Here is a 27316-nt window from a genome sequence, read left to right on the forward strand (position 1 = left end):
GAAGAATCGAACCCAGGTCTCTGGAGCTGCAGTCCGACACTCAAACCATGCTGGCTCTCCCCTTTTTTGGGTTGCTGTGGAGGTTGATGTTCCCATCATCCCCATGCAGTGCCCAAAGTCCCAACCTGCTTTAAACCAGAAGCTGCCTCTTACAGGCTTTCCATGCCCCAATGTGAACAGGGAGAAGAAGCATTTGGCAACATAAACCCCCAACTTGCATCCTTGCGACTTCCTCCGCAATCCTCTCTTCTCTTGCACAGGCATGCAATTTCTTTCTTTCCCCTTTGCAATTGCATACACACAGCCTCCATCCCCTCTTCCCTCATACATACATACATACATACATACATGCACACACTTACACAAACACACACATAGTCTAGCTACTTCGCCATGCCTTTCGTCTCCTAGAAAGGTAATCGGCATAAAAACCCTTTGGCTCAGATCTGTTCCAGACGTGGCTGACATCTGGCTTCAAGATGGTGGCACTAAGCAAGTGCTAGAATGATATATCGTTCTCTTTCTCTCTCTTCTTTTTGCATTTTAAACATTTTAATTAAAAGAGGGGAGGGAGGGAAGCATTGACCAAGTTGGCTGAGCAGAATGAAACCAAAATGAAAATAAATATGACCTCCAGAAATCTCTCCTTCCACAAAGCACCAGCGCTGGGTTGGGAATACCCAAGAAACTCACCCAGATATGCTTTCCAATGCAAGCTTTGCAAACGTCTGGCAGGTCGTACTGTTAGTCCCAACTGGCGCCTCCCCAAACTACAAATCCCAGGGTTTCTGCAGGATGGAGCCGTGGCAGCACACGCGGTGCCAAACGGCATCATTTCTACGGTGCGGATCTATCGTACATCAACACACTCTGCATTTTCAGATGGGAGTCATGCACAGAGACAACAGTGGAGTGCTGTTTGGCAAACCATTTATATAGGCTTTAACAGGGGTTTCTTGTGCTTGTTTGGAAGAATGGCGTGAAAACTGGAGCGACCGAAAACGCCGGATTCCTCTTGGAAGTCTTCCTGAACCGTTTGTTTGAAGCAATGAAGGCGTCTTAATTCTTCCCACCTTGCGTTTTGTGCACCTGCCTAAAAGAACTCTTCAAAATCCACATTTAGCCATTGAGCTTAACTTGCATTTCCTTGCAACCTCCCCAAAAAAACCAGTCTCTTTTATATGGAAAATGTGCTGTTATGAAGATGACTTTCAAGCGTTATTACCCCAAAATGATGGATCCTGGAGTACTTTATGTCATGGGCAATGAACAAAACAAGGTACCCAGAATCTGCTTTTGTGTTGTTGTTGTTGTTGGTTTTTTTGCGTTGTGATCCGGGTGTTGCATTTCATCATTGCCTGAAGTAGCAACCAAAGGAAGTGGTTCCTCCTCTACAAACCTAGGAACCGGATCCAGATTTAGCCTTATTTAGAGCAGACCTAGTAAAAATAAACCACAGGTCCCCTGTTTCCATCGATGGAATGACTCCAAGCATCCAATGCACATCCTATATATCTGATCCTAGACTATCCTGCGCAAACAAAACAACGGAGGCTAGTTGTTTCTCTCCAAGGAAAAGGGAGCAGACCTGCTGCAAGGCATCCCTTGCAAAAAGTAACAGTCCATAGCCTTTTTTTGGGATTTAGAAGCCACAAAGATTTAGCTGGAGATCCAGATTTCTTTGCTTGAACAAAATGGGAGACGTCTCCATGGACAGCGACGGCAAAGCAGAGATTAATCTCACCGATCTCCCAAAGAGAGTAAACCTTTTAAGAAGCAAAGGAGGAGGGAAAGGGAAGAAGGGGATACTTCCCACCCCCTAAAAAATTCTTGGTTAGCAGGCGGAACTGCAATGGGATGCACCCAGTTTGGAGTACAACTGAAAACACTTTTAACAACTACATTGCAAATGGGAACATTCAATCCCTAAAGTATTAGACTCAAGTGTCCCCAGGGTTTTTAATGCCTTGCCACGACGGAGCTGTCCTGTCCTTCAGCATCGCTGGGGCTCTCGCCGCAGTCGTGGCGGCTAGCAAGACTCGAACGCGTGGCCACGGCTGGCCTCCGGAGGCCTCCTCCAGGACGGCGCCTGCTTGGTGTGCCGAGTTCAAGGTGGCACCTAGGTGCGGCCTTTGAAAGTGTTCATGCAGGTGTAACTCCCAGAAAACCTGTGGATTTCCTCAAGAGCGGCCTGCGGAAGGATGCTGCAAGGGAAAGGAAAGAGTCAGAAGGAGCCAAGGCTTCCCTTTTGGAGGTCAATAGATCTTGCAGCACCTTTGAGACTCACTGAAAGAAAGACATTGGTAGCATGAGATTTCGTGTGTGTGTGTGTGTGTATCTTCTTCATGGTCTCTGCGAATCATACAAATGGGTTGTATGTGCCTGCGCATTGCTGTTTGGAAACCTCTAGAATCACTGGGCAAAGTTAACTTTGCAACTTCTTTTTCCAGAATCTAATTATTCTGACAGTAATTTAGTAGGGTTTCCCATCCTTGTTCTACTTTTTATGAGGTTTTTGTTTTGTTCATTACTTGTGTTCATTTATCCATTTTTAATAACTTCCAAAAGATCCATCTGCCCTTCTTCTATTTTTGGGCTTTCTCTATCTTTCCATTTCTTGCGTTCAAGATCACGGACAATATCTGTTTCCTTTTTTTCTTTGCTTGAACATGGCTTAGTTTATCGGTCATGGAGCATGAGCTTTCGTAGACTTCAGTCTATTAGAAACGCATCCGACGAAGTAGACTGAAGTCTGCAGAAGCTGATGCCGCCAACATCTTTCTTCCAGTGAATCTCAAAGGTGATACAAGATCTCTTTACGTACTGGTTTTACAGACTGACATGGCTATATCTTTGAATTTCGTTCAAAGAGAGACAGGCACCCAGGATAGAAGAGATTTCTGGGCATAGAAATAGGGGCTTCAGCCATGCAAGAACTCAATAGTGTGTAATACTGGAATTTGGTAATGCTGTCACTGATTCATAATGTACAGTGCGCCTGCGTCATACGCGGCTTTGAGTATATGGTGAAAGCTGCAAGGGGCAGCACGTTCCATTCTAATGAATGGGGTGTGCAACGCCGCCACATGCACGAGCCCCATTCATTTGAGCATGTGCAATATTTGGCTTACGCGGGGGGGTCTGGAATGGATCCCCACGTAAGCCAAGGGCGGACTGTATGTTGGGTTGTTTTTGTGTACCTTCAAGTTGTTACTGACTTATGGTGACCCTAAGGCAAAGCTCTCATAGGGTTTTCTTGGAAAGATACAGGGTTGCCATGGCCTTCTCCTGAGGCTGAGAGAGTGTGACTTGCCCAAGGTTCCTGCTTCTGGTTGTTGCATGAAAAAGACAGCTGGCAGGAATGGGATGGAAATGTCTGTATGCTCCGTCTTCATGAAAACAGACTGCTGTTGTTTGCGATGGAGATAGTAATTAAACTGACCAAGGATCTCAGTCAGGGCATTATTATTATTATTATTATTATTATTATTATTGGTGCAAAATCCAGCATCGTAGGGCTCCGCATTTCCGGTTGTTTCTGCGCTGTGCAATTCCAGCGGTTTGACTGGTTTCGCTCCATCCAGTGGAAACCTGGTATTTCCAGGGTCACCGGATGTCCCACCCGCAAGGCATCGCAAAACGAATGCCCTTCAAGACCAATGCGGGACGTTGCAAAACAAAAGCACATAACACAAACCGAAATGTAAATCCAGGCTGCTTAGCCCATGCTCCAAGTGGAGGAGGACATTTTGGAATTGCCCCCGGACCGAAGTCGGAAATGGGAAAGGTCTGGGTCTTTCTATTCTGGTGAATTCTCAAGAAGAGCGAGTGCACTAAATTTCCAAGTACGTCCCCGAACTGTAAATCCCAGGATTCCATCGGATGGAGCCATGAAAGTTTTGCCTCTATATTTCTATTCGCTATTTACTTAGGAACTGGGACCGAGGACTACCAAGCCATACCTTTTCAAGATGATGAGAAAGTGCATCGTCCACGGAAGGAGGAGGAAAGCTTGGTTCTGCTGAACGGCTTCGACCGTCCTCTGGGCCACCATCTCCGGCTTTAAAGGGGGGAAGAGGTTGGGGAACCTGAAAAACAAACACAGCCCCTGAAAGAGAGAGGAGCCGCAAAATCGATCGATCTCCCTAGCGTTCATCACTGCCCTGCTATACCTCCCATTGTATATACTGGGACTTAAGCATCCATTGATTTTGGTATCCATAGAGGATCCTGGATCCAAACCTCAGCAGATACTAAGAGCCCGCCGTAATTGCGTTTTAATTTTATTGCTATGATTTTATCTGTTTTTGTTCATTTGTTGCCTTGGGTCTCGTGCCAAAAGAACGGTGGCATAAAGACACAATAAGTTAACCAACCAACTTTGGGGACCATCTGCCCAAACTGCTTGGAGATGCCATGCCTCCATCCTAAATGCAGTTGGCCCTCCGCATTTGCGGCTCTGGCTTTTGCAGATCTGATTATTTGCCGATTTGGTTAATATGTTCTCCCTAGGGATCTAGATCCTCCGGCACAACTCTGCCAGAGGTTGACCATAGAGTTATGCTGGAGACCTAGACGTTCCTAGAGAAAAGACTCCTCGAGGCATTTGTAGGTCCTCCAGCATGACTCTATGATCAAATTCTGGCAGGTGTTGACCATAGAGTTGCACTGGAGGACCTAGAGATTCCTAGAGAGGAATCCTTCATCCTTAAGCCTAGAGAGTGTGGAGGGACCACTGTAAATCCAGGATTGGGTTGCAATTGCCAACCCCACCCAAGTTTCCTATCTTTGTACTGACCTGATCCGCATGCCTTGGAACATCTCTGTGCTGGTGTGGAAGGGCAAGACGGTGGTTGCGTTCACCCCGGGGCAGTCCAGCAGCCCCAGCGTCAAGCTCTCCATGAAAGCGAAGGAGGAGGCTTTGGAAGTGCAATAGTCGATGGCCCCCGGGATGGCCGATAAGCCCAAGACGGAGTTGAGGCAAACAATGTGTCCTTTCTGGAGCTCCATCATCCGCGGCAGAAAGGCCTTGGTCGTCTGGGGGTTGAGAGAGAGCAAAGGACCTGGGTTAGATGCAGAGAGAAAGAGGGTGGCATAGTGGTTTGAGAGAGGGTTCAATTCCCAGGTCAAGGTATGTATCCCTCGATAGATAGATAGATAGATAGATAGATAGATAGATAGATAGATAGGGATCGATAGTTAGACAAATAGATAGAGCAATTGATTGATCAATTGATTAATAGATAGGGCCTGTGTGATGTAGTGGTTTAAGTGTTGGACTATGACTCTGGAGACCAAAGTTTGATTCCCTGCTCAATTTATGTATCACTAGATAGATAGATAGATAGATAGATAGATAGATAGACTGATCTATCAGTCGATTAATAGAAAGAACCTGTGTGATGTAGTGATTTAAGTGTTGGACCATAACTCTGGAGACCAGGGTTTGAATTAAACATCGTGATTGTTTCTATGTCCTTCGACAGGTCTCTTTCTATAACTCATACCATACTGGAAAATCAAATGTCATGCGCTGGCTGGCAAAGAGCATTCAAGGCAGAAACATGAGCTACAATTGTGAATTGCAAAGGTTGACGGAGGCATGGCTGATCTTGGCCACAAACCCTTTGGCCAAGGCCTAGCAAGGGCCATGCTATCCGCTGGCTCTGCTTCATCCCTGTCATTTCCAAGGGCCTGAGTGTAATGGAGACCAAACGGTTGCCTACCCAGAACTGTCCCAGCGTGTTGATGTGCTGCGATTTCAGCAAGGCATCGTCATCGCTGTCCATCAAGCTCTTGCCGTGGACGACGGCTGCGTTGTTCACAAGGATGGTGATGTCCCCCACCTGGAGGAAGAGAAAGGAAACCGCGAACTCGGATGTAAAACCTATCTGGAACATGCCTGTGATGCAACAGTGCTTCCACCAAACCTTCCCCTTTGGCTATCGTTGGGGGTGCAAGATGTGCCAACTGCACCGGGTGACGCCAACCACCGGTAACTTCCGGAAACTCTTATCAACGTACCTTTTCACGGACAGCTTTGGCCTGTCTGTAGACCTCCTCCCGGTTTCCCACATCACAGACAAAGTAGTGGCACTCGGTCCCCATGGCTTGGATCTCTTCCATGGTTTCCTTCAAGCACTTCTCGGTTCGTCCCCAGAGGATAATCTGCAAGAGAGCGGCCGCGCGGTCACTATGGAGATGTGGGGATCATCACCATCCGAAATGTGCCCCAAAGTAAGTAATACCAGCAACTAATGATTGCATTCCGAAATTAATAGGCATGGCTGAATTAGATAAAATAGCATGCCTTTTTGAAGGAGAAAATAAATAAATCCATGGATAAGGATGGCTAGCTGTATATTTTGAGACATTGGTATATATACTTGCTACTGTTGGCTTTATAGACTGAGGTTGTGAAAGTGCAGTGCTTATATATATATATATATATATATATATAATGGAAATGTCCAAAAATCTTGAAATCAGGATAGAATCAAGTTAAAATGGTGGCAAGGGAGAGTCCGACTGCATGTTTATATAACCAAGTCCTGATCGGTTGGAAGGCAAGATATGAGAAATGCAAATGTAATACAATGTGATTGAGATTGACTTTTGTATTGTTTTATTTGTTTGGAAGTACTAAATATATTGCTTTATGAATGTGCCCAAAGGGAAGTTAAGCATCTGTGAAAAGAGAACTGCAAATGTGATACGAAGGTAAGCACTCGAGATTGACTTCTGCATTGTCTTGTTTGGAAACAAAAAATGCTTTTAAAATGTACCCAAGCGGAAGTTAAGGCTCTGAGAAAAGAGAACTGCAAACGTAATATGAAGGGAAGCGAATGAGATGGTATAGTTTTATGTGTTTGGAAATGACAATGTACCCAAATGCACATGTGCAACATGCACAAGCAACCATATGCAACAGTTCAGCACCTCTAGCTTTGCTTTCGTGACCATGACCTGAATGTGGACATTCAGCGTTACACCTCCATGGCCTCGCCACATGCTCAAGGGAACGGGCGCATGCCCAAGATGCCAATGGGATTTTCGGTCTGTGCGTCTCCAGATCAGAAAACCCAACTTCCCATTCCTGGAAGGCCTCCAGCCCTCCGCTTGCCTGGCTTCCACCTTCCCTCTCTCCGCCCTTCCCTCCATCCCTCCCTCTTGCAATAGACACGCTCTCCTTTTCAAAAAGTTACTGACCAGAAAATTGCCGAGGGCACCAGCCCAGCGAGGCGGTTAATCCCCGCCGGGGAAGGCTGGCTCGCCAAAGCTTCCTGCCCTGTGGTTACCTCTGCGTGACCTCCAGGTTGATGCCCAGGTGGCACGTTTTTGCGCCATTGCGTTGACCGCCGGTGGCCAAGGTCAGTGGCCAAAGGCTCCCCACCTGGGAAGGGGGCATGAACTGAGCCCTTGCATCTGAATTAGCTTTGGGTTGCTCATTGCCCTTCCTTCCAGAGCTGAAATCATGTGCGGGTCTCCAGAGTGAGGACCTATGGTTCCAACCTATCCTTGCCCAACCTTGTCATTGGGTGCCTTCAAGTCGTTTCTGACTTATGGTGAGCCTAAGCCAAAGCTCTCATGGGGTTTTCTTGGCAGGTTTCTTCAGAAGAGGGTCACTATTGCCATCCTCTGAAGCTGAGAGAGTGTGACATGCCGAAGGTCACTGGTCTCTGGTCAAGCTGGGATTCAAACCCTGGTCTCCAGAGTCATAGTCCAATGCCCAAACTACTACACCATGTTGGATCTTTTTGGCTACTCTACCCCAACTCTTTTGACTCTCAACATCTGCACTATGCTCTTGTACTGGTTTCATAACACCCTAAATGTCTTATCTCCATCTTGAAGCTAGGAAAGCATCAAATGACGGAGTGTGGGTCTAACTGGAGGAAACCAAAGAGATGGATTCGGTCCCCCAAAAGGCCAGATTTGACCCCAGATCCTAATGTTTCCAGGACCTGGGGTCAACTTTGGTTGCATCCGCGTGCAGAAATAATCCAGTTTGACACCACTTTGTCTGCTGTGGCTCAATGCCGTTGAATTCTGGAAACTGTAGTTTCGTGAGACGTTCCACCTTCTCTGTCCAAGAGAGCTCTAGCGCCACCACAAACTACCAAACCCAGGTTTCCATACCATGGAGCCATGGCAGTTAAAGTGGTTCAAACTGCGTTATCTCTGCAGTGCGGACACAGCCAAAGTGGACTGAGTTCGGACGAGGGGTACGAAAAATGGCCAGGGGTTTCGAAAAGACGTCCAGCGAAGAAAGGTCGAAAGAAAAGACCGTCACCTTCTGCGGCCTTTTTGGCAGCAGATGAAGGTCACCTTTTAAAATTTCATCCAGGCCATAGAGACACATGTCTTCTGAACGTTTTTTGCATTCCGGGTCCCGCTTTGTTTTAAAAGCAGAGGCGATAATTCATTTTCCTTTTTCTGCCGCTAGAAAGGAAAATTTCCAAGGCTGTGATTTTACGGTTTCTATTGTTCCCATTTTAATGGCTGCATTGTGTGGCAAGGTTTTTATTTCATTTGGGTCTGAAAGCCGGTCAGAAAACAGGCGGATGGCCAGATGTGACAACGGCAATTCGATGCCCAGCTCAGCTATGAAACCCACTGACTTTAAGCAAGTTGCACTCTCTCAGCCTCAAGGGAAGGCTATGGCAAACCTCCTCTGAACAAATCTCGCCAAGAAAACCCCAGGATAGGTTCGTCTTAGGGTTGCCATGAGCCAGAAACAACTCGACGGCACACAACCACAAGAAGAAGATGCACCCAAGGCTCACCAACACCTTGGAGAGATCCTTTAAGTTCTGGAATAAAACCCAGCATGGATTCCCAGCCCCATCGACATGGAAGACCAGGAATGGAAACGCATGTGCATGGCATGGAGAAGAGTCCAGATCCAGTTCTTGGCATCTTCAGGAAGGGCTAGGAAAGATCTCCCTGAAATCCTGGAGAAGCAATCAATATTGAGATACATGTTGCGGTTTAAGGTTGCATCCGCACTGCGGAAAATAAACCAGTTTTGAGACCACTTTAACTGCCACGGCACCATCCTATGGACTTTTGGACAATGACTCTGGGTTCGACTGCTTGCTTAGCCATGGAAACCCATTGGGTGACCTTTGACAAGTCACACACTCTCAGCCTCAGCAGAAAGCAAAGGCAAACCCCCTGCTAGAATAAAAAGGAGTTCTCCTGAGATACATACATATATATATATATATATATATATATCTCACACCTTCCTTTCTACCGAAACGTCGCACGGGTGGAATGTCACTTAAGCAATAAAAAAGGATCGCCAGAGTGATGTCCGGCGCACCTTGAGACAAGGGAATATTTGGCTATCGCTTCTGCAAACAAGAAGGGCGAAAAGGGGGAGGTTGAAAGAAAGAGACAAGAGAAGGGATCTTTGAAGCTGGGGTTTTATCTTTTAAGAGGCCTCTTAATGACACCTTTTGGAAAAGGCGGGTCAACAGAGTGGGTCCAGATGCAAATCCTGGGGGCATTAAGATAATGGGAAGCAAACAGGAGGAGGTGTCGGCACAGAATGGAAAGAGCCAGATCTGTGTTTGGAGACGGATAGCGGAGTTCCTTCCATTGAATTCATGCGTCTCGGGGACAGAGATGGAGATACTGAGGCAACGCACAAGGCAGGTTCTGCATTGCAACTGGGGACTGCTTCTGGTCTTTGAATTCTTCAGTGATTTGGCAGAAAACGAAGGATGGGTGTTATAGTCCGCAGGGCTGTAGAGTTGTAGTTGGCGGCATAAGCAAATTTGGGAGAGGTCAGTCGAAATGTACCAAGTCCTACTCCGATTTCAAAATAATAATAATAAAAAATTACCTAATAACATATGGTAGGATTCTAAGATATAGCTGCGTTAGTCTGTAGAATCAGTTGTAGCACCTTTCAGACGCACTGAAAGAAAGAAGTTGGCGGCATGAGCTTTCTTACACTCAAGTATACTTTCTCGGATGCATTTGGTGATCGGAGGAAGTGGACTTTACTAATGGAAGTAGTTACAGTAGTAGGTTATCTGAGGAGTAGACTTTATTACTGCTTATGAAAGTTCATAGTGCCGACTGCTTTCAAGTTAGTCTCAAAGGTGCTACAACATCTCATAGTAATCTATGGCAAAGATATTATTTGATCCGTACGTTTCATAGGTAATCAAATATATATTACAAGCCCAGATGGCCTTGTTCAAGCACTCCAAGGTGAAAACGAAAATGTTGCGATGGCCGGTTGTCGCACCCAAGCATCCCTCCACAATCCCCCTTCTGTGTGCGAGAGAGAAACAATTGTCGTGATGTCATGGTGGGGTGCGCATAATATGTGTGTTTGTGAGTGGAATGGCTGACCGGCCGATGAACCCTGAGCCACAAAGCCGACAGGAGGTGCCAATTCCCAATACAACGCCTCTGGTGCATGCATGTGTCTGTGTGTGTGTTTGTGTTGTCGCCAGGCCTCCTCGACCGGTTGCAAGTCCTCCTCCACCAAAGCAGACTTTTCATGGGTCAAATATTGTGGCCACAAGTTGCGGGGAATTGTGGCAAAGTGTGAAAGGTAGTGCATGCTCCCTTGTCGTGTGAAAAGTTGTACTACTTTGACAACCGGCCATGGCAACATGCTTCCTTGTTGTGTGAAAGGTAATGCATGCTCCCTTGTCGTATAAAATATAGCGCATGCTCACTTGTTATATGAAAGGTAGTGCATGCTCCCTTGTCGTATGAAATATAGCGCATGCTCACTTGTTATATGAAAGGTAGTGCATGCTCCCTTGTCGTATGAAATATAGCGCATGCTCACTTTTTATATGAAAGGTAGGGCATGCTCCCTTGTCGTATGAAATATAGCGCATGCTCACTTGTTATATGAAAGGTAGGGCATGCTCCCTTGTTGTATGAAATATAGCACATGCTCACTTGTTATATGAAAGGTAGGGCATGTTCCCTTGTGTGAAGCTCTCCCTGCTGATTTTTCCAAACCAGAAGTAGACTTCTGCATTTTTTGGCAACCTGTCTCTCTTGCAGAAGGTCCAGGGGCAGAAACTGGCCTTTGGACTTAAACAAATCTGGATCAGGCTGTTTGCAAATGGCACCACGATACAGAGCGGCAAGATTGTAAACTGGTTAAATTTCCACTTGGTAGGAAGCGAGGTGGAGATATTCACCTTATGTAATAAAGCATGACTGCTAGGTCCCAAGTTCAAGATTTATCTTTGATCGGATTATTTGGGTATTGGCACAACACTGATCCTAAGCAAGGCCCTGATGATACATCAATCTGCTATCAACTTTTAAGGTCGCCCCCACATCTCCATATTTTCAAAGGCCTCGTTTTGGAAAGTTTGATTTCCAAAACAAGCCGTAAGACTTTTTGTGCCCTTTCCAACTGGCCAAATAGTTATCGGCGCAATGCGGACTTTGGAATATTGTCCACATGGCTCCCCTTGCGTTTACCGTTACCTTTCCCAAGTTTAATAGGTTAAAGTTAAGGTTAAGAGACTGATAAGGAGCTTGTTTTTTAAGTCTATTAGTATATTAACCACTTTGAGTCCCTATGTTGGGAGAAAGGCAGGATATAAGAAAATAATAATAATAATTATAATAATAGTATATCATTTTGGTATTTTTGCATTTATATACATCTAATGTTCCACCCTTTGATAGGAAGGATGTCATAAATAAATGCTATTATTGTTGCTGTGATTGTTATAATAATTATTCGTTCTTATTGGAGAGGCAAGGTAGAAATGAATATTATTATTATTATTATTATTATTATTATTATTATTAATTGCATTCTCCTGCTAAAAGGTGGCTGCTTTTTCACTTGAGGCCTCCATTCATCTCCTGGTGCCATTGCTGGGGCCACGGTCACAACCCCATAGTCAGAGCGCATTTCTTGTTCCAATATGTGTCTCCTCCCAAAAAGGCATGTGGCCCCGAGCTCCATTTTCATTTTTATCCCAGAAGTCTGGTGGCATGCTTTTAAAAAACATACAGCATGGTGCAAAATTTTCCCCAAAATATCCTCTCCCTCTTGCAAAAGTTGGCCTTTGAGGACCAAAGTCGCTGCCCATTTGTGAACAGGCAGACCGCCACTTGCACACCTCCTTATTTTTGCACCTTTGCGCCATGTGGGTGTATCTCGCACGCCCTTCGCTTGCCGGATTCAGATTCCTTGGCCACCCGCCAGGCCTTCCCTAGAAGATCATCTTTCCTGCCTTCCCAGCTTGAAGAAGTCCAGCACATCCCTCCAGTTACATAATCAGAGCAGAAGAGCAAACTCCTCATAGAATCATAGGATCCTAGTGTTGGAAGAGCCCCAAGGGCCGTCCACTCCAACCCCATGCTACGAAGGAATGCTCCGTAGGGTTTCCCAGAGTAAGAAGAGACCCCAAGGGCCGTCCACTCCAACCCCATGCTACGAAGGAATGCTCCGCAGAGATTCCCAGAGTAAGAAGAGACCCCAAGGGCCGTCCACTCCAACCCCGTGCTATGAAGGAATGCTCTGTAGAGATTCCCAGCGTAAGAAGAGACCCCAAGGGCTGTCCACTCCAACCCCATGCTACGAAGGAATGCTCTGTAGGGATTCCCAGAGTAAGAAGAGACCCCAAGGGCCATCCAATCCAACCCCATGCTACGAAGCAATGCTCCGCAGAGATTCCCAGAGTAAGAAGAGACCCCAAGGGCCGTCCACTCCAACCCCGTGCTACGAAGGAATGCTCCGTAGAGATTCCCAGCGTAAGAAGAGACCCCAAGGGCTGTCCACTCCAACCCCATGCTACGAAGGAATGCTTCGTAGGGATTCCCAGAGTAAGAAGAGACCCCAAGGGCCATCCAATCCAACCCCATGCTACGAAGCAATGCTCCGCAGAGATTCCCAGAGTAAGAAGAGACTCCAAGGGCCGTCCACTCCAACCCCATGCTACGAAGGAATGCTCCGTAGAGATTCCCAGAGTAAGAAGAGACCCCATGGGCCATCCACTCCAACCCCATGCTACGAAGGAATGCTCCGTAGGGATTCCCAGAGTAAGAAGAGACCCCAAGGGCCGTCCACTCCAACCCCATGCTACGAAGGAATGCTCCATAGAGATTCCCAGAGTAAGAAGAGACCCCAAGGGCCATCCACTCCAACCCCATGCTACGAAGGAATGCTCTGTAGGGATTCCCAGAGTAAGAAGAGACCCCAAGGGCCGTCCACTCCAACCCCATGCTACGAAGGAATGCTCCGTAGGGATTCCCAGAGTAAGAAGAGACCCCAAGGGCCGTCCACTCCAACCCCATGCTACGAAGGAATGCTCCGTAGGGATTCCCAGAGTAAGAAGAGACCCCAAGGGCCGTCCACTCCAACCCCATGCTACGAAGGAATGCTCCGTAGGGATTCCCAGAGTAAGAAGAGACCCCAAGGGCCGTCCACTCCAACCCCATGCTACGAAGGAATGCTCCGTAGGGATTCCCAGAGTAAGAAGAGACCCCAAGGGCCGTCCACTCCAACCCCATGCTACGAAGGAATGCTCCGTAGGGATTCCCAGAGTAAGAAGAGACCCCAAGGGCCGTCCACTCCAACCCCATGCTACGAAGGAATGCTCCGTAGGGATTCCCAGAGTAAGAAGAGACCCCAAGGGCCGTCTACTCCAACCCCATGCTACGAAGGAATGCTCCGTAGGGATTCCCAGAGTAAGAAGAGACCCCAAGGGCCGTCTACTCCAACCCCATGCTACGAAGGAATGCTCCATAGAGATTCCCAGAGTAAGAAGAGACCCCAAGGGCCGTCCACTCCAACCCCATGCTACGAAGGAATGCTCCGTAGAGATTCCCAGAGTAAGAAGAGACCCCAAGGGCCGTCCACTCCAACCCCATGCTACGAAGCAATGCTCCGTAGGGATTCCCAGAGTAAGAAGAGACCCCAAGGGCCGTCCACTCCAACCCCATGCTACGAAGGAATGCTCCGTAGAGATTCCCAGAGTAAGAAGAGACCCCAAGGGCCGTCCACTCCAACCCCATGCTACGAAGGAATGCTCCGTAGAGATTCCCAGAGTAAGAAGAGACCCCAAGGGCCATCCACTCCAACCCCATGCTACGAAGGAATGCTCTGTAGGGATTCCCAGAGTAAGAAGAGACCCCAAGGGCCGTCTACTCCAACCCCATGCTACGAAGGAATGCTCTGTAGAGATTCCCAGAGTAAGAAGCGACCCCAAGGGCCGTCCACTCCAACCCCATGCTACGAAGGAATGCTCCATAGAGATTCCCAGAGTAAGAAGAGACCCCAAGGGCCGTCCACTCCAACCCCATGCTACGAAGCAATGCTCCGTAGGGATTCCCAGAGTAAGAAGAGACCCCAAGGGCCGTCCACTCCAACCCCATGCTACGAAGGAATGCTCCGTAGAGATTCCCAGAGTAAGAAGAGACCCCAAGGGCCATCCACTCCAACCCCATGCTACGAAGGAATGCTCTGTAGGGATTCCCAGAGTAAGAAGAGACCCCAAGGGCCGTCCACTCCAACCCCATGCTACGAAGGAATGCTCCATAGAGATTCCCAGCGTAAGAAGAGACCCCAAGGGCCATCCAATCCAACTCCATTCTGCCATGCAAGAATACACAGTCAAAGCACTCCCAAAAAATGGCTTTCCAATCTCTGCTTTAAAACCTCCAAAGAAGGAGACTCCACCACCCTCCAAGGTAGGGTTGCCATATCCCGCCCCCCGGCGGGACAATCCCGGTTTGGGCGGTGCCATCCCGGTCCCGGTCCGGTTTGGCGCCCAAACCGGGACGGCCCCGCCCACCGCGGCCACCTCCGCCGCCGCCGCGGCTCCAAGGCCTTTCTGAGGCCTGGGAGTCGGGACGGAAAAGGAGGGCAGCGAGGCCTGAGGCGGAGGAGGCTGCAGGGAGGCGGCGCCTCTTGGGCGCAGCCGCGCCAACCTCCCCGCCTCCCTGCAGCCTCCTCCCTCCTTCCTGGCCTCCGCGGGGGCCAAGAAGGAGGCGAGGCCGGGGCGATCGCCGCCGGCCTCCTCGCCTCCTTCCTGGCCTCCGCAGGGGCCAAGAAGGAGGCGAGGCCGGGGCGATCGCCGCCGGCCTCCTCGCCTCCTTCCTGGCCTCCGCGGGGGCCAAGAAGGAGGCGAGGCCGGGGCGATCGCCGCCGGCCTCCTCGCCTCCTTCCTGGTCCCTGCGGGGGCCAAGAAGGAGGCGAGGATCGGGGCGATCGCCGCCGGCCTCCTCGCCTCCTTCCTGGCCTCCGCGGGGGCCAAGAAGGAGGCGAGGCCGGGGCGATCGCCGCCGGCCTCCTCGCCTCCTTCCTGGTCCCTGCGGGGGCCAAGAAGGAGGCGAGGCCGGGGCGATCGCCGCCGGCCTCCTCGCCTCCTTCCTGGTCCCTGCGGGGGCCAAGAAGGAGGCGAGGCCGGGGCGATCGCCGCCGGCCTCCTCGCCTCCTTCCTGGCCTCCGCGGGGGCCAAGAAGGAGGCGAGGCCGGGGCGATCGCCGCCGGCCTCCTCGCCTCCTTCCTGGCCTCCGCGGGGGCCAAGAAGGAGGCGAGGCCGGGGCGATCGCCGCCGGCCTCCTCGCCTCCTTCCTGGCCTCCGCGGGGGCCAAGAAGGAGGCGAGGATCGGGGCGATCGCCGCCGGCCTCCTCGCCTCCTTCCTGGTCCCTGCGGGGGCCAAGAAGGAGGCGAGGATCGGGGCGATCGCCGCCGGCCTCCTCGCCTCCTTTCTGGTCCCTGCGGGGGCCAAGAAGGAGGCGAGGATCGGGGCGATCGCCGCCGGCCTCCTCGCCTCCTTCCTGGTCCCTGCGGGGGCCAAGAAGGAGGCGAGGATCGGGGCGATCGCCGCCGGCCTCCTCGCCTCCTTCCTGGTCCCTGCGGGGGCCAAGAAGGAGGCGAGGATCGGGGCGATCGCCGCCGGCCTCCTCGCCTCCTTCCTGGTCCCTGAGGGTCCCAGGAACGAGGCGAGGCCCCGATCCTGGCCTCCGATCGTGGCGGGGCCCAGGCGGGGAGGGAAAGCCTCCTTAAGTGGAGGCTTTCCCTTGCCGCTTGGCCTCCGCTGCGATCGCAGTAAAATGTAGGACAGAATTTTCAAATGTAGGACACACTTTTTGTGTGTCCTACATTTGAAAATTTTGTCCTACATTTTTCCCGGTTTCGAGGTCCGGCACTATGGCAACCCTACTCCAAGGGAGCGCCTTCCATTGCTGAACAGCTCTTACCCTCAGGAAGTTTTTCCTAATGTTGAGCTGGGATCTCTTTCCCTGTAGTTTGCACCCATTGCTCCACTGGCTCCTATTCTCCAGAGCAGCAGAAAACAAGCTTTCTCCCTCCTCAATGTGACATCCCTTCAAATATTTAAACAGGGCTATCATATCACCTCTTAACCTTCTCTTCTCCAAGATGAACGTACCCAGCTTCCGATGTCTCTCCTCATAAGGCATGGTTTCCAGACCTTTCACCATTCTGATGTCCCTCCTCTGGACATGCTCCAGCTTCTCCACCTCCTTCATGAATTGTGATGCCCAGAATTGGACATAATGTTCCATAATCATGGCAGAAGAGCAAAATCCTTTGAGTCACCACATCGAAAGGAGAACAGCCATCCAAAGGAGAACCAGAAGTGGAGCAGAATTCAAGGATGTGACGAAGAGGTTAGCCGGGAAACACCTAACTTCTACCACGTAACTGAAAAGGTGGGAGCCAAGAGGCCTATGACTCTAACATAGGCATCCACACTGTAGAAATAATGCAGTTTGACATTCTATCGGATGGAGCTACAGCACTCAAAGCAGTCCAAATGCATCTGAGGAAGTAGACTGAAGTCTACGAAAGCTGGTGCTGCCAACTTCTTTCTTCCATTTAGTCTCAAAGGTGCTACAAGATCTCTCTACACACTTAAAGCCGCTCCTGTATGATTTTTAAACCTCTTTTGCCCGATGAAGAAGCCAGCGGAGCTTTGAAAGCTTGCACAATGTATTTTGGCTGGCCAAATAAAGGCATCGCTCTTTCGGTGGACTCCGTTCCAAAGCATCCAGCAGGCAATGGCAAGCAATTCGGAAAGGAATGGCGCAAAAGCAAAGCTGTTCTTGGATGGTTTTGCCCCACACTGTATTTTTTTTTTAAAGCATGCCACCAGACTTCTGGGACAAAAATAAAAACGGAGCTCAAGGACTGATGCCTTTCTGGGAGGAGGCACATGCTGGAACAAGAAATGCGCTCCGACTATGAGACCGACTGGCGCCACTCTGCTGTTTGAAGTTCGGGTGAGATTTCCGCACAAACACACCCCGCCGAAGGTGCGACGCAGCTTTGAAAACATTTGCCTCCAACGCAACTCTAAAGTGGCGCTCTATTCCCTTGGCTAGTTGTATGGCAGCATGAGACACCCCACTTCTGTTTCCATGAGCTCATGTTCAATTATTCCTTTTTAAATACTATGTTAGAGTATTGCTTTCTGCCTTGTAATGGTTTCCATGCAAAAAGTCCCAGACTTGATCCTTGCCCTTGCATTGATGGGAATCATGAAGATGCAACATGCAAACATCTCCTGGATCTTTCCTCTTGATGCCTCCTTGTTTGGAAAGTACTGGCTGAAAAATGAGAATTTTTAAGCAAAGTGCACAAGAATTCTCATTTTAAAGAAGGTGCACAGTTTGGACGGCAACCCTGTTTTGCTTTAACCTCCCCAGAAGAAAAGCCAATATGAATTTGAGCATTGGACTATGACTCTGGAGACCAAGGATCAAATCCTGGCTCGGTCATATAAACCCACTTGGGCAAGTCACACTCTCTCAGCCTCAGAACATGGCAATGGCAAATCCCCTCTGAAGCAGCATGCCAAGAAAACCCCATGATAGGGTTGCCTTAGAGTCACTATAAGTCAGAAACAACTTGAAGGCACACAACAGCAACAACAACAACAACATGGTGAGGGATGGAAGGAGATCAATGGGGGCATGTAACCCCATGCGCTATCACACCCGGCGATGCCAACCCTAGTGGTGCCAAGCTCATTTCAAGAGGTTTCCTTGAACTGGCCAAGCATCTGGGTCTTATCTTTTGAAAGGCGAAGGGGCCCGGTGCAGATAAAAGGCTGATGTTGCCATCTTCTCCAGCCTTATCTCCTTGCATTTGGCTGAGCTGACTTGTTTTTGCCTTTTGCAAACTGTTTCGTGAAAGAATAATCAAACAAACTGCTATCAGTTTTGAGCCGAGGAGGAGGAGAAGGTGGCCATTAAAGACCTCTTTGGAGACCATTGGATTGGATGGCCCTTGGGGTCTCTTTGAACAGAGGTTTCAAGTAGGCTTTCAACCAGCGAGTCCCAACCTTTGGTTCTCCAGGTGTTTTTGACTTCAGCTCCCAGAATTCCTGACCGTCTGCCAATATGGCCGGGGCTTCTGGGAGCTGAAGTCCAAAACACCCGGAGGAGCAAAATTTGAGAATCGCTGTTGGGTGAGCCTCTGTCGGGAGCATTGCAGTTGCGTATTCCTGTGTAGTCCTTGGAGACGTTTCCAAATCTCCCTTTCCTTCCATATAGCAACCCGCTCAAGCCCCAGCCTCATTCGTAACTTCAGACCGAGTTGCAAATACCATTCACCACCACTATTGCCTTTCAAGGTGAAGAGTGCCCAAACACGGCCAAGTTATTCTGGCTCACGAAGCCCCAAATGCCAGAAATACCTCTCTCCCCATCCTTGGCAGGAGCGACACAACAACAAATTTGGAACGCACATTATCACAGCGGAAGGAGGAGAGGAGCCAAAGGCCCACGTGTGACGCAGTGGTCAAAACCTTCTGTTTGTGAGACAATCCCAACACATTTTGGTTTTATCACCGTCAGGAGCTATTGAATCCTCAGACATTGCTGGGGTTGCTGCCTTCACTCTCTACCCAAGTGGACATTTGGTTATTAGAAGAAATTAGTAGCACTATTATTATTATTAGAAAATTATTATTCTTAGAAAATTTGTTCTTTTACAGACTGCAGGCTTCAACTCCTGAGTTTGCAAGACCTGAGCAGGGCTTCTTGGGACTTGGAGGTATCTCATGCAGAGGGTCTTCTTCAGGGACTATTCAATCCTCAAATGCTGCTAGAGGTGCAGCCTTCACTCTCTCTACCCAAGTGGATGTTTATTAGAAGAAATTAGTAGCGTAATGACGCGGAACGATTTCACACGACGTCACATCAAACCCGCCATTAAAGTGGTCCCAAAGAAGCATCGACACACATCTTTTTACTTTCGGGATTTCAGCAACAATGCATTTCCGATATCGCTTTGCGTGTGATCGTCATTTGTGCAATTACTCACAATTTCCACTTCATTTGCGGGAGGCTTTAAATGCGCTTTAATTTCTCTTTAATGCCGAATCCAGCCCCAGTGTGATAAACCCCTTAGTGCTGAATGGGCCAGATGTTGTTCAATCTGTTTGCACTAGAACCAAGGTTTGGACCATCCACAGTCTAGAACCCGCCACTTATTTGGGGGGACACTATACTTGGCCTTTGGTCGCCTTCCTCTGGAAGCATTCCAGCTTGTCAATATCCCTCTTAAACTCAATTGCCCAGAACTGGACACAGTCTTCCAGGTGGGATATGAGCAAAGCAAAAGAGGTTGTTTCTCTCCCTTCCCTTTATCCATCCCTGAGACCTTTATTGGCCAACCAACCAAAATGCACAATGCACTCATTGCAAGCTTTCGAAGCTCCATGGGCTTCTTTACAAGTCTATTGTGCATTTCGGTCGGCTAGGAAAGGTATCACTGGTGGATTTCTGTTTGCATTGGTTAAATGGCCAACACAGCTACTCAACCACGCATGTTCCCTTTATCTAGTTTTATGGGCGCAGCCCAGAAATACATGCTCTTTGTTCCTTTTTCTGCTGTTGCTCGACATTGTTAACTCATGCGCCGGATGGGGACGTCACCCCATTTAGCATTCGCTGTTCAGCAGCTGTTGCTAGAGGTGGGCGGGAGTTTTGTTTCAGGTTTATTTTTTAATCAGAATTTATTTCTTCCTGCCCAGACTGGAAAGAATCTGAGAGCGATGCCATTCAAACGTAGGAAATCCTGGCCTTGACAGATTTATCCATTCAGGCCCAGGCCTTTTGCACAGTTAAGCCTTCAAGGCCTGGCTTTGCAGTTCGGTGCAGCCAGCAATGTTGGCCATGCATCTGGGTTGCCACATCTTCTTTTCCCCGCAGAGGCACCTCATCATCCATAGGGACGCAAAGAATAATTGGAATTTAAAGAACAATCTTGGACAGATGAGTTAGGGATATTCTCTGCAAAGGAAACAGCAGGAGCTTGGACTGATGGCCATGGGTCCCATTCCAACTACAGTTTTCTGCTGCAATATTATTTTGTGTGCAAAAGATGTTGGAATTGGGGACGCTCGAGGTGAAATTTATACATGTCTGATTTGCACAGAAAGCTGCATAGTTTGAGCAGGAAAGTGCATAGATTCTGTGCAGGAAATCCTGTTATCTGCAGAAAACATCCTTGTGTGTATTTTGTGACTGCGAATAGATCTCAAGAACGGTGGGATTTGCAAAGACCTTCTTGCATTGTTGTTATTGTTCCGTTCATTTATATTCCATCTCCCTCCCAGTACAAGGACTCAAGGGACTCACTGGGAAGAAGTGTGCTAAAATGACCTGGTGCTTCCATGGAGAAGAAAAGTGAGGATGAATCCCATCTCTGCGCATTGCTAGGAAGATCTGTATGCACTTAATTTGGCCGGTGCAAATAGGTAAGAGAGAAAGGCAACCCATTTCTAAAGAATTTATCAGGGGCCTTGCCTTGGCCTTCCTCTGAGGCTGAGAAGGTGTGACTTGCCCAGTGCATTTCCATGACCGAATCAAGATTTGAAGTCTTGTCTCCAGAGTCAGAGGCAAAAATAATGTAGTTTGACGCTGCATTAACCACCATGGCTCTATGCAATGGCTTGCTGGGATTTGTAGTTTGTTGTGGCACCAGACCTTGCTGAATTGCTCACAAATCCCAGATATGGAGAACTGGGCAACTTCTACAGCACTAAATCCACTGATCAACATATATAGAAAAGGCAGTCTCTGGGAGGACCAAATACCCAAAGTTGGTATTTTATGGTTCAAGGAGCAATGGGGATGACAGTCACCCAAAGACCCATCTGAACTGGCCAGAGGGGTTTAGTCAACTCACCTTCCAGGTGTTTCCAGACTGCAAAGAGCTTGGAAACCTTCCTTTGGCGGAGAACGCCTTCCCGAATCCCCCACCCAGCGCAGCCTCAGGGGAATTCTAGGAATTGTTCTCCACGAAAGGAACCTGTTGAGGTTTTGGGTGTGTGACATGAATTCCAGATTCCCAGGGAGGGTGTGTATGAACCTGCAGGCTGGCTTGCACTCTTGAGATCTTTCCAAGAGTACAGGACACACACACACACACACACACACCTTTTCCAAAGAAATCAACTCTCCATTATAATCTGCCTGCCTTCTGATAACAAAGCGGGTGTCGCCACGTTCAGAGAGGTGTGCCAGTGACGCCTTGGGTGTGATGGTGACCCTTGTTGTGTTTTGGCAGGTGGCAGATGTTGCAGATGAGTGGTAAAGGGAGACCCAGAGTCCCTCCTCTCCCTGATATCTAAGCCTGAGTGAGAAAGATTTAAACTTTTGCAAAGGTGAGAGGGCATAGGAACATTCGCACAGGGCTGCCCAGCATTATTAGACTGTCAGAGCAAGAAAACAACACTGTTAAAGCTCAGAAGCTTTGACCTAGGTCTAAGCTTGTGTAAGAAAAGTTTAAACTTTTGCAAGATGAAGGGCATAAAGACACTGGCACAGGGGTGCCCAGCATTACCAGACTGGCAAAGTGAGAAAATGACACTGTTAAAGCTCAGAAGCCTGGACCTGGGTTTAAGCTTGTGTGAGAAAGGTTTAAACTTTTGCAAGATGACAAGCATAAGGACATTGGCACAGGGGTGCCTGACAATATTAGACCAACAGAGCAAGGAAATGACACTGTTGAAGCAGAGAAGGCTTGATCTGGGTCTAAGCTGGAGTGAGAAAGGTTTAAACTTTTGTAATCTGACAGGGCATAAGGACATTGGCACAGGGATGCTGCCCAGCATTACCAGAGTGGTAGAGCAAGGAAGTGACACTGTCAAAGCAGAGAAGCCTTGATCTGGGTCTAAGCCTGAGTGAGAAAGGTTTGCAAAAGGAGAGGCCACTGGACCTACCACTGGACAAAATGAAGCACCTGCCTCAGGCACCAGTCACTGGGGATCCACAGTAAGTAGCAGTCCAGTAGCTCTCCTATCCTATTCCCGAAGCCTGAAGTCAAGGGCCAGCCCAGTTGGCACCATCTTGCCCCCTTGCCTCGGGTGGCAAAGTGTCCTGAGACTGCTGAGCCAAGACTCCTCTATCATGTCAGGCAAAAGCAGTCTGGCTGCAGGGGTGACTCCAATTCCCAGCATCACCATTGGACTCAACCCAGGTCCCAGGTCCACCAGCCAGTCATCTCAGTGCCAAAGTCAAGGATGCAGGAGGAAAACTTGGACTTGAATTCCCATCATCCCCAGAGGACTCCACTCAGGTCCCAGTTCCACTAGCCAGAAAGTGCCAAAAAGTCAAGGATACAGGAGGAAAACTTCTTTTTGGTGCACTTGAGTTCCCAGCATCCCCAGACCACCATCTCTGATCCCTGCTCCACTGGCCTAAACTGGGTGGCCAGTATAAAAATTCTTTTTGGGAGTGTACGACTCAGATTCCCAGCATCCCCAGATGATCCAACCCAGGTTCCAGTTCCACCAGCCGGATAGTGCCCCAAAGTCAAGGATGTAGGAGAAAAGCTTCTTTTTGGGGACCCAAATTCCCATCATCCCCAGACCACCACCTCTGACCCAGCCTCTTTCAGCTGAGGTGGGTGACACCATCTCAGCCTCAACCCTCCAAACCCAAAGGACCCCCCAATGAACCCAACTGTCCTCTTCTGTCCTGTCTTACCTTTCGGGCTCCACGTTTAGCAAACTCCCGGGCCAGGTAGCGCCCGATGCCTCGTCCTCCTCCGGTGATGAGCACACTGTCTCGGCCCAAACCCTTCAACTTGGGGGGCAGGACCGACCCCACCACCGCTTTCACCACCAAACACACCATCTGGGTCAGGAACAGGAGGAAAGCGCCGGGCCATTTCCAAACCATCCTCTAGGAAGAGGGGAAAGGGGGGGGGGGGGAAGAAGAAGAAACTCTCCTCCTCCTGATGGAGAATGGGTCCCCCAGGAGCTGAGTTCCAATCCTGCCAGGATGGACCAAAGTCCCCCTTTGCTCCTCTCCAAAGCCAAGCCAGGCAAATCCGGTGCGTAAAGTTGAGGCGCGCCTGGAGAGCTTTTACGCACCAAATGGATCAGGGAAAGGGGGGTTTAAAAAGAAAATCAAGGCTGGGAAAAAGGGATGAAAAGAAAAAGGAAGATCAAGGCTGCTGGGAAAAAGCCCTCCAAGGGCAGGAAAAGGTTTTTTCCCCTCTTTCCAAGAGCGATGCCAAGGTAATGCCCTCCAAAACTTGCAGTGCCAAAAGGACTCTGGGGGTCTCTCTGGTCTTTTCCTTTCCTTCCCAAGCCAGAATAAGGAGTCCTTCCTTCCTTCCTTCCTTCCTTCCTTCCTTCCTTCCTTCCTTCTTTCTTTCTTTCTTTCTTTCTTTCTTTCTTTCTCCTCTTCTTCTGCTTCTCTGCTCTCCAGACAGCTCTGGTGTCTTATTCTGGAAGTTCAGGAAATTGCTTTAGGGAAGCCAGACTTTTTGGAAAGCCTTGCCTTTTATTTGAAAAAAGAAGACAAGAAGGAGGGTTTAGTCTGCTGGGGTCCCTCCTCCTTTTTTCCTTTTTCTCTCTCTTCCCTCCTTCCTTTGGCAGGTTAAAAAAAGAGAGAGGGAGAGAGAGAGAGAGAAAATAAAAGCAGGTTAGAAAACAATGCAAGGGGGAAAATGCTGGAAAGAGAAAGAATAAAAGCAGGTTGGGAAACAAGGCAAAGGAAAAGAAAGCTGGAAAAGAGAGAGGTTGGAACAAGGAAACCTCTGGATAAGAGAGAAAACAAAACCAGGTTAAAAAGAGAAAAAGAAAGGGCCAGGAAAAAGAAATCTGGAAAAGAGAGAAGAGGAAAATAGGTTTTATAGAGAGAGAGAGGCAAGGGAAAAAGAAGGCTGGAAAAGAGAGAAAAAGTAAAACCAGGTTTAAGGAAAAGGAAGATGGAGGGAAAATCTGGGAAAAGAGAATAAAACCAGGTTAGAAAGAAAGGTAGGAAAAAAGAAAGCTTGGAAAGAGAGAGAGAGAGCAACCAGGTTGAAAAAGAAAGGAAGGGAAAGGGAAAGCTGGGGAAGAGAGAGAGAAGAAAACCAGGTTGAAAAGGAAAGGAAGGGGAAAAGGAAAGCTGGGAAAGAGAGAGACTGAAACCAGGTTGGGGGGGAAAGCAACCACCTGGGTGTTTTAATGTGGATCCTCCTTAATCCAGAGCCCTCTGAATCTGGATCCAAGCAGGCTGCGTTGAGGCAGGGCTTTCTCTTCTGCCTTGTTGGCTGGCTGGTTGTCTTTCCCTGGCTTGGTTTGATACCTTCTGGGGCTTGGCTGGCTGTTGGAGTTTCTTTGGAGGGAGAAGAGGAGGAGGAGGAAGGTTCTGTGAGTGGCTAGTGGGGCTAGCTGGCTCCCCCTTTCCCTTCCCTTCCCTTCCCTTCCCTCCCCTCCCTTTCCAAAGAGGAGCTGCTTGCCTTCTCCAGCTTTGCATTGCAAGCCAGGACTTGCTGGGTGGTGCCACGTTGGGCTTCCACTGAGAGCTGTCAGTCCAGTCCTCCTCTTGAAGGGAGAGGAGCAAGCCTGCCTCCTCTCTCCCCCTTCTTCTTCTCCAGAGGTTTCAAAGTCCAGGTTGCAAGTTCCAGAGGCAGCAGCCTTTGGACTGCAACACCCAGCAGCCCTGGATCCACATAGGCAGGAAGGGGATGTGCAGTTTCAGGAGGAGTGCTTGGGCTGCAGCACCCAGCAGGCATGGACTAACAGGGATGAGGGGATCTACAGTTTCAAGAGGAATTCTTGGGTTGCAGCACCCAGCAGGCATGGACTAACAGGGAAGAGGGGGTTTGCAGTTTCAGGAGGTGGGGGTGGCTTTGTAGGGGGTAGTTGCACTGTCATGCCCAGCAGCCCTGGACCAACATAGGACAAAGGGGATCTGCACCTTCAGGAGGTGGGAGTGATGGCTTTGCAAAAGGCGTTGGGACTCCAACACCCAGCAGCCCTGGCCAAGCATAGGGAAGAGGGGATCTGCTGTTCCAGGTGGTGGGAGTGTTTTGGTTTTGCAGAAGGTATTAGGATTGCAATACCCAGCAGTCTGGAGTGATGTGCCTTTGCAGAGGGTGTTAAGGCTGCAACACCCAGCAGCCCTTACCAAAGATAGAGGGAATGGGATCTGCAGTTTCAGGAATGGGTCCCACTGAGTTCAGTGGGGCATGTCACAAGCTCTCAGCCTCAGAGGAAGGCAATGGCAAACCTCCTCTGAACAAAACTTGCCAAGAAAACCCCATGAGAGGTTCACCTTTGTTGCTGTTGTTGTGTGCCTTCAAGTCATTCCCAACTTATGGCAAACCTGCATCCCTGTCGTGGGGTTTTCTTGGTCACTCGGTCGGTTTCATGGCCGAGCTGGGATTTGAACCCTGGTCTCCATAGTCCAAGACTTAAACCACTAAACCACACTAACTCTTTGGCCTTCCCAGTCGGCTCCGGCAAAAGCAAACTGCTGCAGCATCTCCTAGTTTGTCCATTCCCCCTCATTAATAACAATTAATATATTGACCACACTCTGTAGTTGCTTGGCTGCACATGGGTTCCCATTTTCATCTGTGAAATGTCAGGAGGTATACCACCATAATGGTTTGAGCATTGGACTACGACTCTGGAGACCAGGATTCGATTCCTGGCTCGGTCATGGAAACCCATGGGGTGACCTTAAGCAAGTCACACTCTCTCAGCCTTAGAGGAAGGCAGCAACAGACCTCCTCTGAACAAATCTTGCCACAAAAACCCCATGATAGGTTCACCTTAGGGTCTCCATAAGTCAGAAATGACCTGAAGGCATACAACGCCAACACCAAATTCATATACGTATATATTTGTGTTGCCTAGTGGATGACCTTGCACAAGTCACACTCTCTCAGCCTCAGGGGACGGCAACAGCAAACCTCCTCTGGGCAAATTTTGCAAAGAAAGCCCCATGATAAGGCCGCCATAAGTCAGAAAGGTGCACAACAGCAACACCAAATGCCATAACTCTTGGTTCTCAAATTCTCTCCAATTTAGGCTTCTCCAGAAGCTTCCATCTATGGCTTTTTCCGAAGTGTGAATGGAGAAATTGATCCGAAGCTTTCCAAGGACAGGGGAGCCCTTCCAGAAGGTGGAAAGGCACAAAGGGAGCACTATGATGGGATTGTGCCCCCCTGTTTTGGGAACACAGAAGGGCTTTCTTGCTCCGGCGGAGATTAGTTTAAGCAAAAACCCGGAGGGGAAAAACTTCCACACCTCGTGGCCAGGCTTGAGGCAACACAACTAGGTTACAACAGCATTGCAACCTCTTTTGCAATGCTCTCTGGGTGAAGGGCAAGCTGTGTTGAAATCCGCCCTCCAGCCCTGTTTGTTTGGCTGCATTGAGCAAGTTTTAAAGAAGGATTTCTTGTTCCTTGCTCCTGTGCCCTAGTCTAATCTTTTTTTGGATAAGCATTCCTCTCATTTCTGCCAAGCATTGCCTCTCAAATGTGAATTTTGTCTCCCTTTGTGAATTTTTCCTTATTTTTTTTGCCCCGAAGTAACTTAAAACTTCCATGGAGCCTTGCAACAAAATGCAGTGCCACATCCATACAACAGAAATAATGCACTTTGGCACCGCTTTACTTGCTGTGGCGCAATGCTATGCCAATCGTCTATTAATGCTTAGACCAAAGGCCATTTGTATACAAAGTGTTAAGAAACAATGCAGCATGTAACGCAATTCTGGGATTGGTAGTTTGGTGAGATATTCAGCCTTCTCTGTCGGAGAGCTCTGCGGCCACTACGAACTACAAATCCCAAAATTGCATTGCACGGAGCCATGGCAGTTAAAGCGGTATCAAACTGGATTATTTTGGCACTGCGGATGCAGCCATCGTTTAGGCTTCCAAGGAAAAGGGGCAGGCGAAGCGACCAAAGAAATGTCAACACAATAAATGTGAATACAGTGGGCCCTTGTTCTCCACTGGAGTTTGGTTCCAGGACCCACCAAGGATCCCAAAATCCATGGATGCTCAAGTCCCATTAAATACAGCAGAATAGTACAATGGTG

At 48.9% G+C, this 27316-nt stretch overlaps 1 protein-coding gene across 5 annotated transcripts; it reads right to left on the reverse strand.

The window, feature by feature from the left end:
* Window positions 1-913: 913 nt before the first annotated feature.
* LOC149307822 (short-chain dehydrogenase/reductase 3) lies at window positions 914-24773 on the reverse strand. 5 transcript variants are annotated; one of them, XM_089534477.1, is made up of 8 exons: window positions 24723-24773; window positions 24436-24598; window positions 22976-23865; window positions 6025-6168; window positions 5727-5846; window positions 4799-5037; window positions 3963-4088; window positions 914-2204 (listed from the first exon to the last, which is right to left on the reverse strand). In XM_089534477.1, exons 3-8 carry the CDS (start codon window positions 23168-23170, stop codon window positions 2120-2122), a joined length of 909 nt encoding a protein of 302 aa, XP_089390603.1. In that variant the 5' UTR covers window positions 23171-23865; window positions 24436-24598; window positions 24723-24773; the 3' UTR covers window positions 914-2119. The 5 variants fall into 5 exon arrangements, with proteins under 5 accessions (XP_089390603.1, XP_089390605.1, XP_089390607.1 ...); XM_089534479.1 differs by lacking the exon at window positions 24723-24773 and having other exon boundaries at window positions 22976-23776; window positions 24436-24628; XM_089534481.1 differs by lacking the exons at window positions 22976-23865; window positions 24436-24598; window positions 24723-24773 and adding an exon at window positions 16405-16511.
* Between the last annotated feature and the right edge of the window lie 2543 nt (window positions 24774-27316).

The sequence above is a fragment of the Sceloporus occidentalis genome, unplaced genomic scaffold, assembly GCF_023333645.1.
Source record: "Sceloporus occidentalis isolate IW3139 unplaced genomic scaffold, rSceOcc1.0.p SCAF_8, whole genome shotgun sequence".
NCBI lineage: Eukaryota > Metazoa > Chordata > Lepidosauria > Squamata > Phrynosomatidae > Sceloporus > Sceloporus occidentalis.

What these genes read in the sequence shown, in the direction of transcription:
- LOC149307822 (XM_089534477.1), bottom strand. Translation starts at nt 23,170, where the DNA reads ATGGTTTGGAAATGGCCCGGCGCTTTCCTCCTGTTCCTGACCCAGATG. An exon ending in TTCCAAGGCATGCGGATCAG is followed by an intron (nt 4,089 to 4,798) that starts GTCAGTACAAAG and finishes TTTGTTTTTCAG; the next exon opens with GTTCCCCAACCTCTTCCCCC. An exon ending in TTTCTCATCATCTTGAAAAG is followed by an intron (nt 2,205 to 3,962) that starts GTATGGCTTGGT and finishes TTTCCCTTGCAG; the next exon opens with CATCCTTCCGCAGGCCGCTC.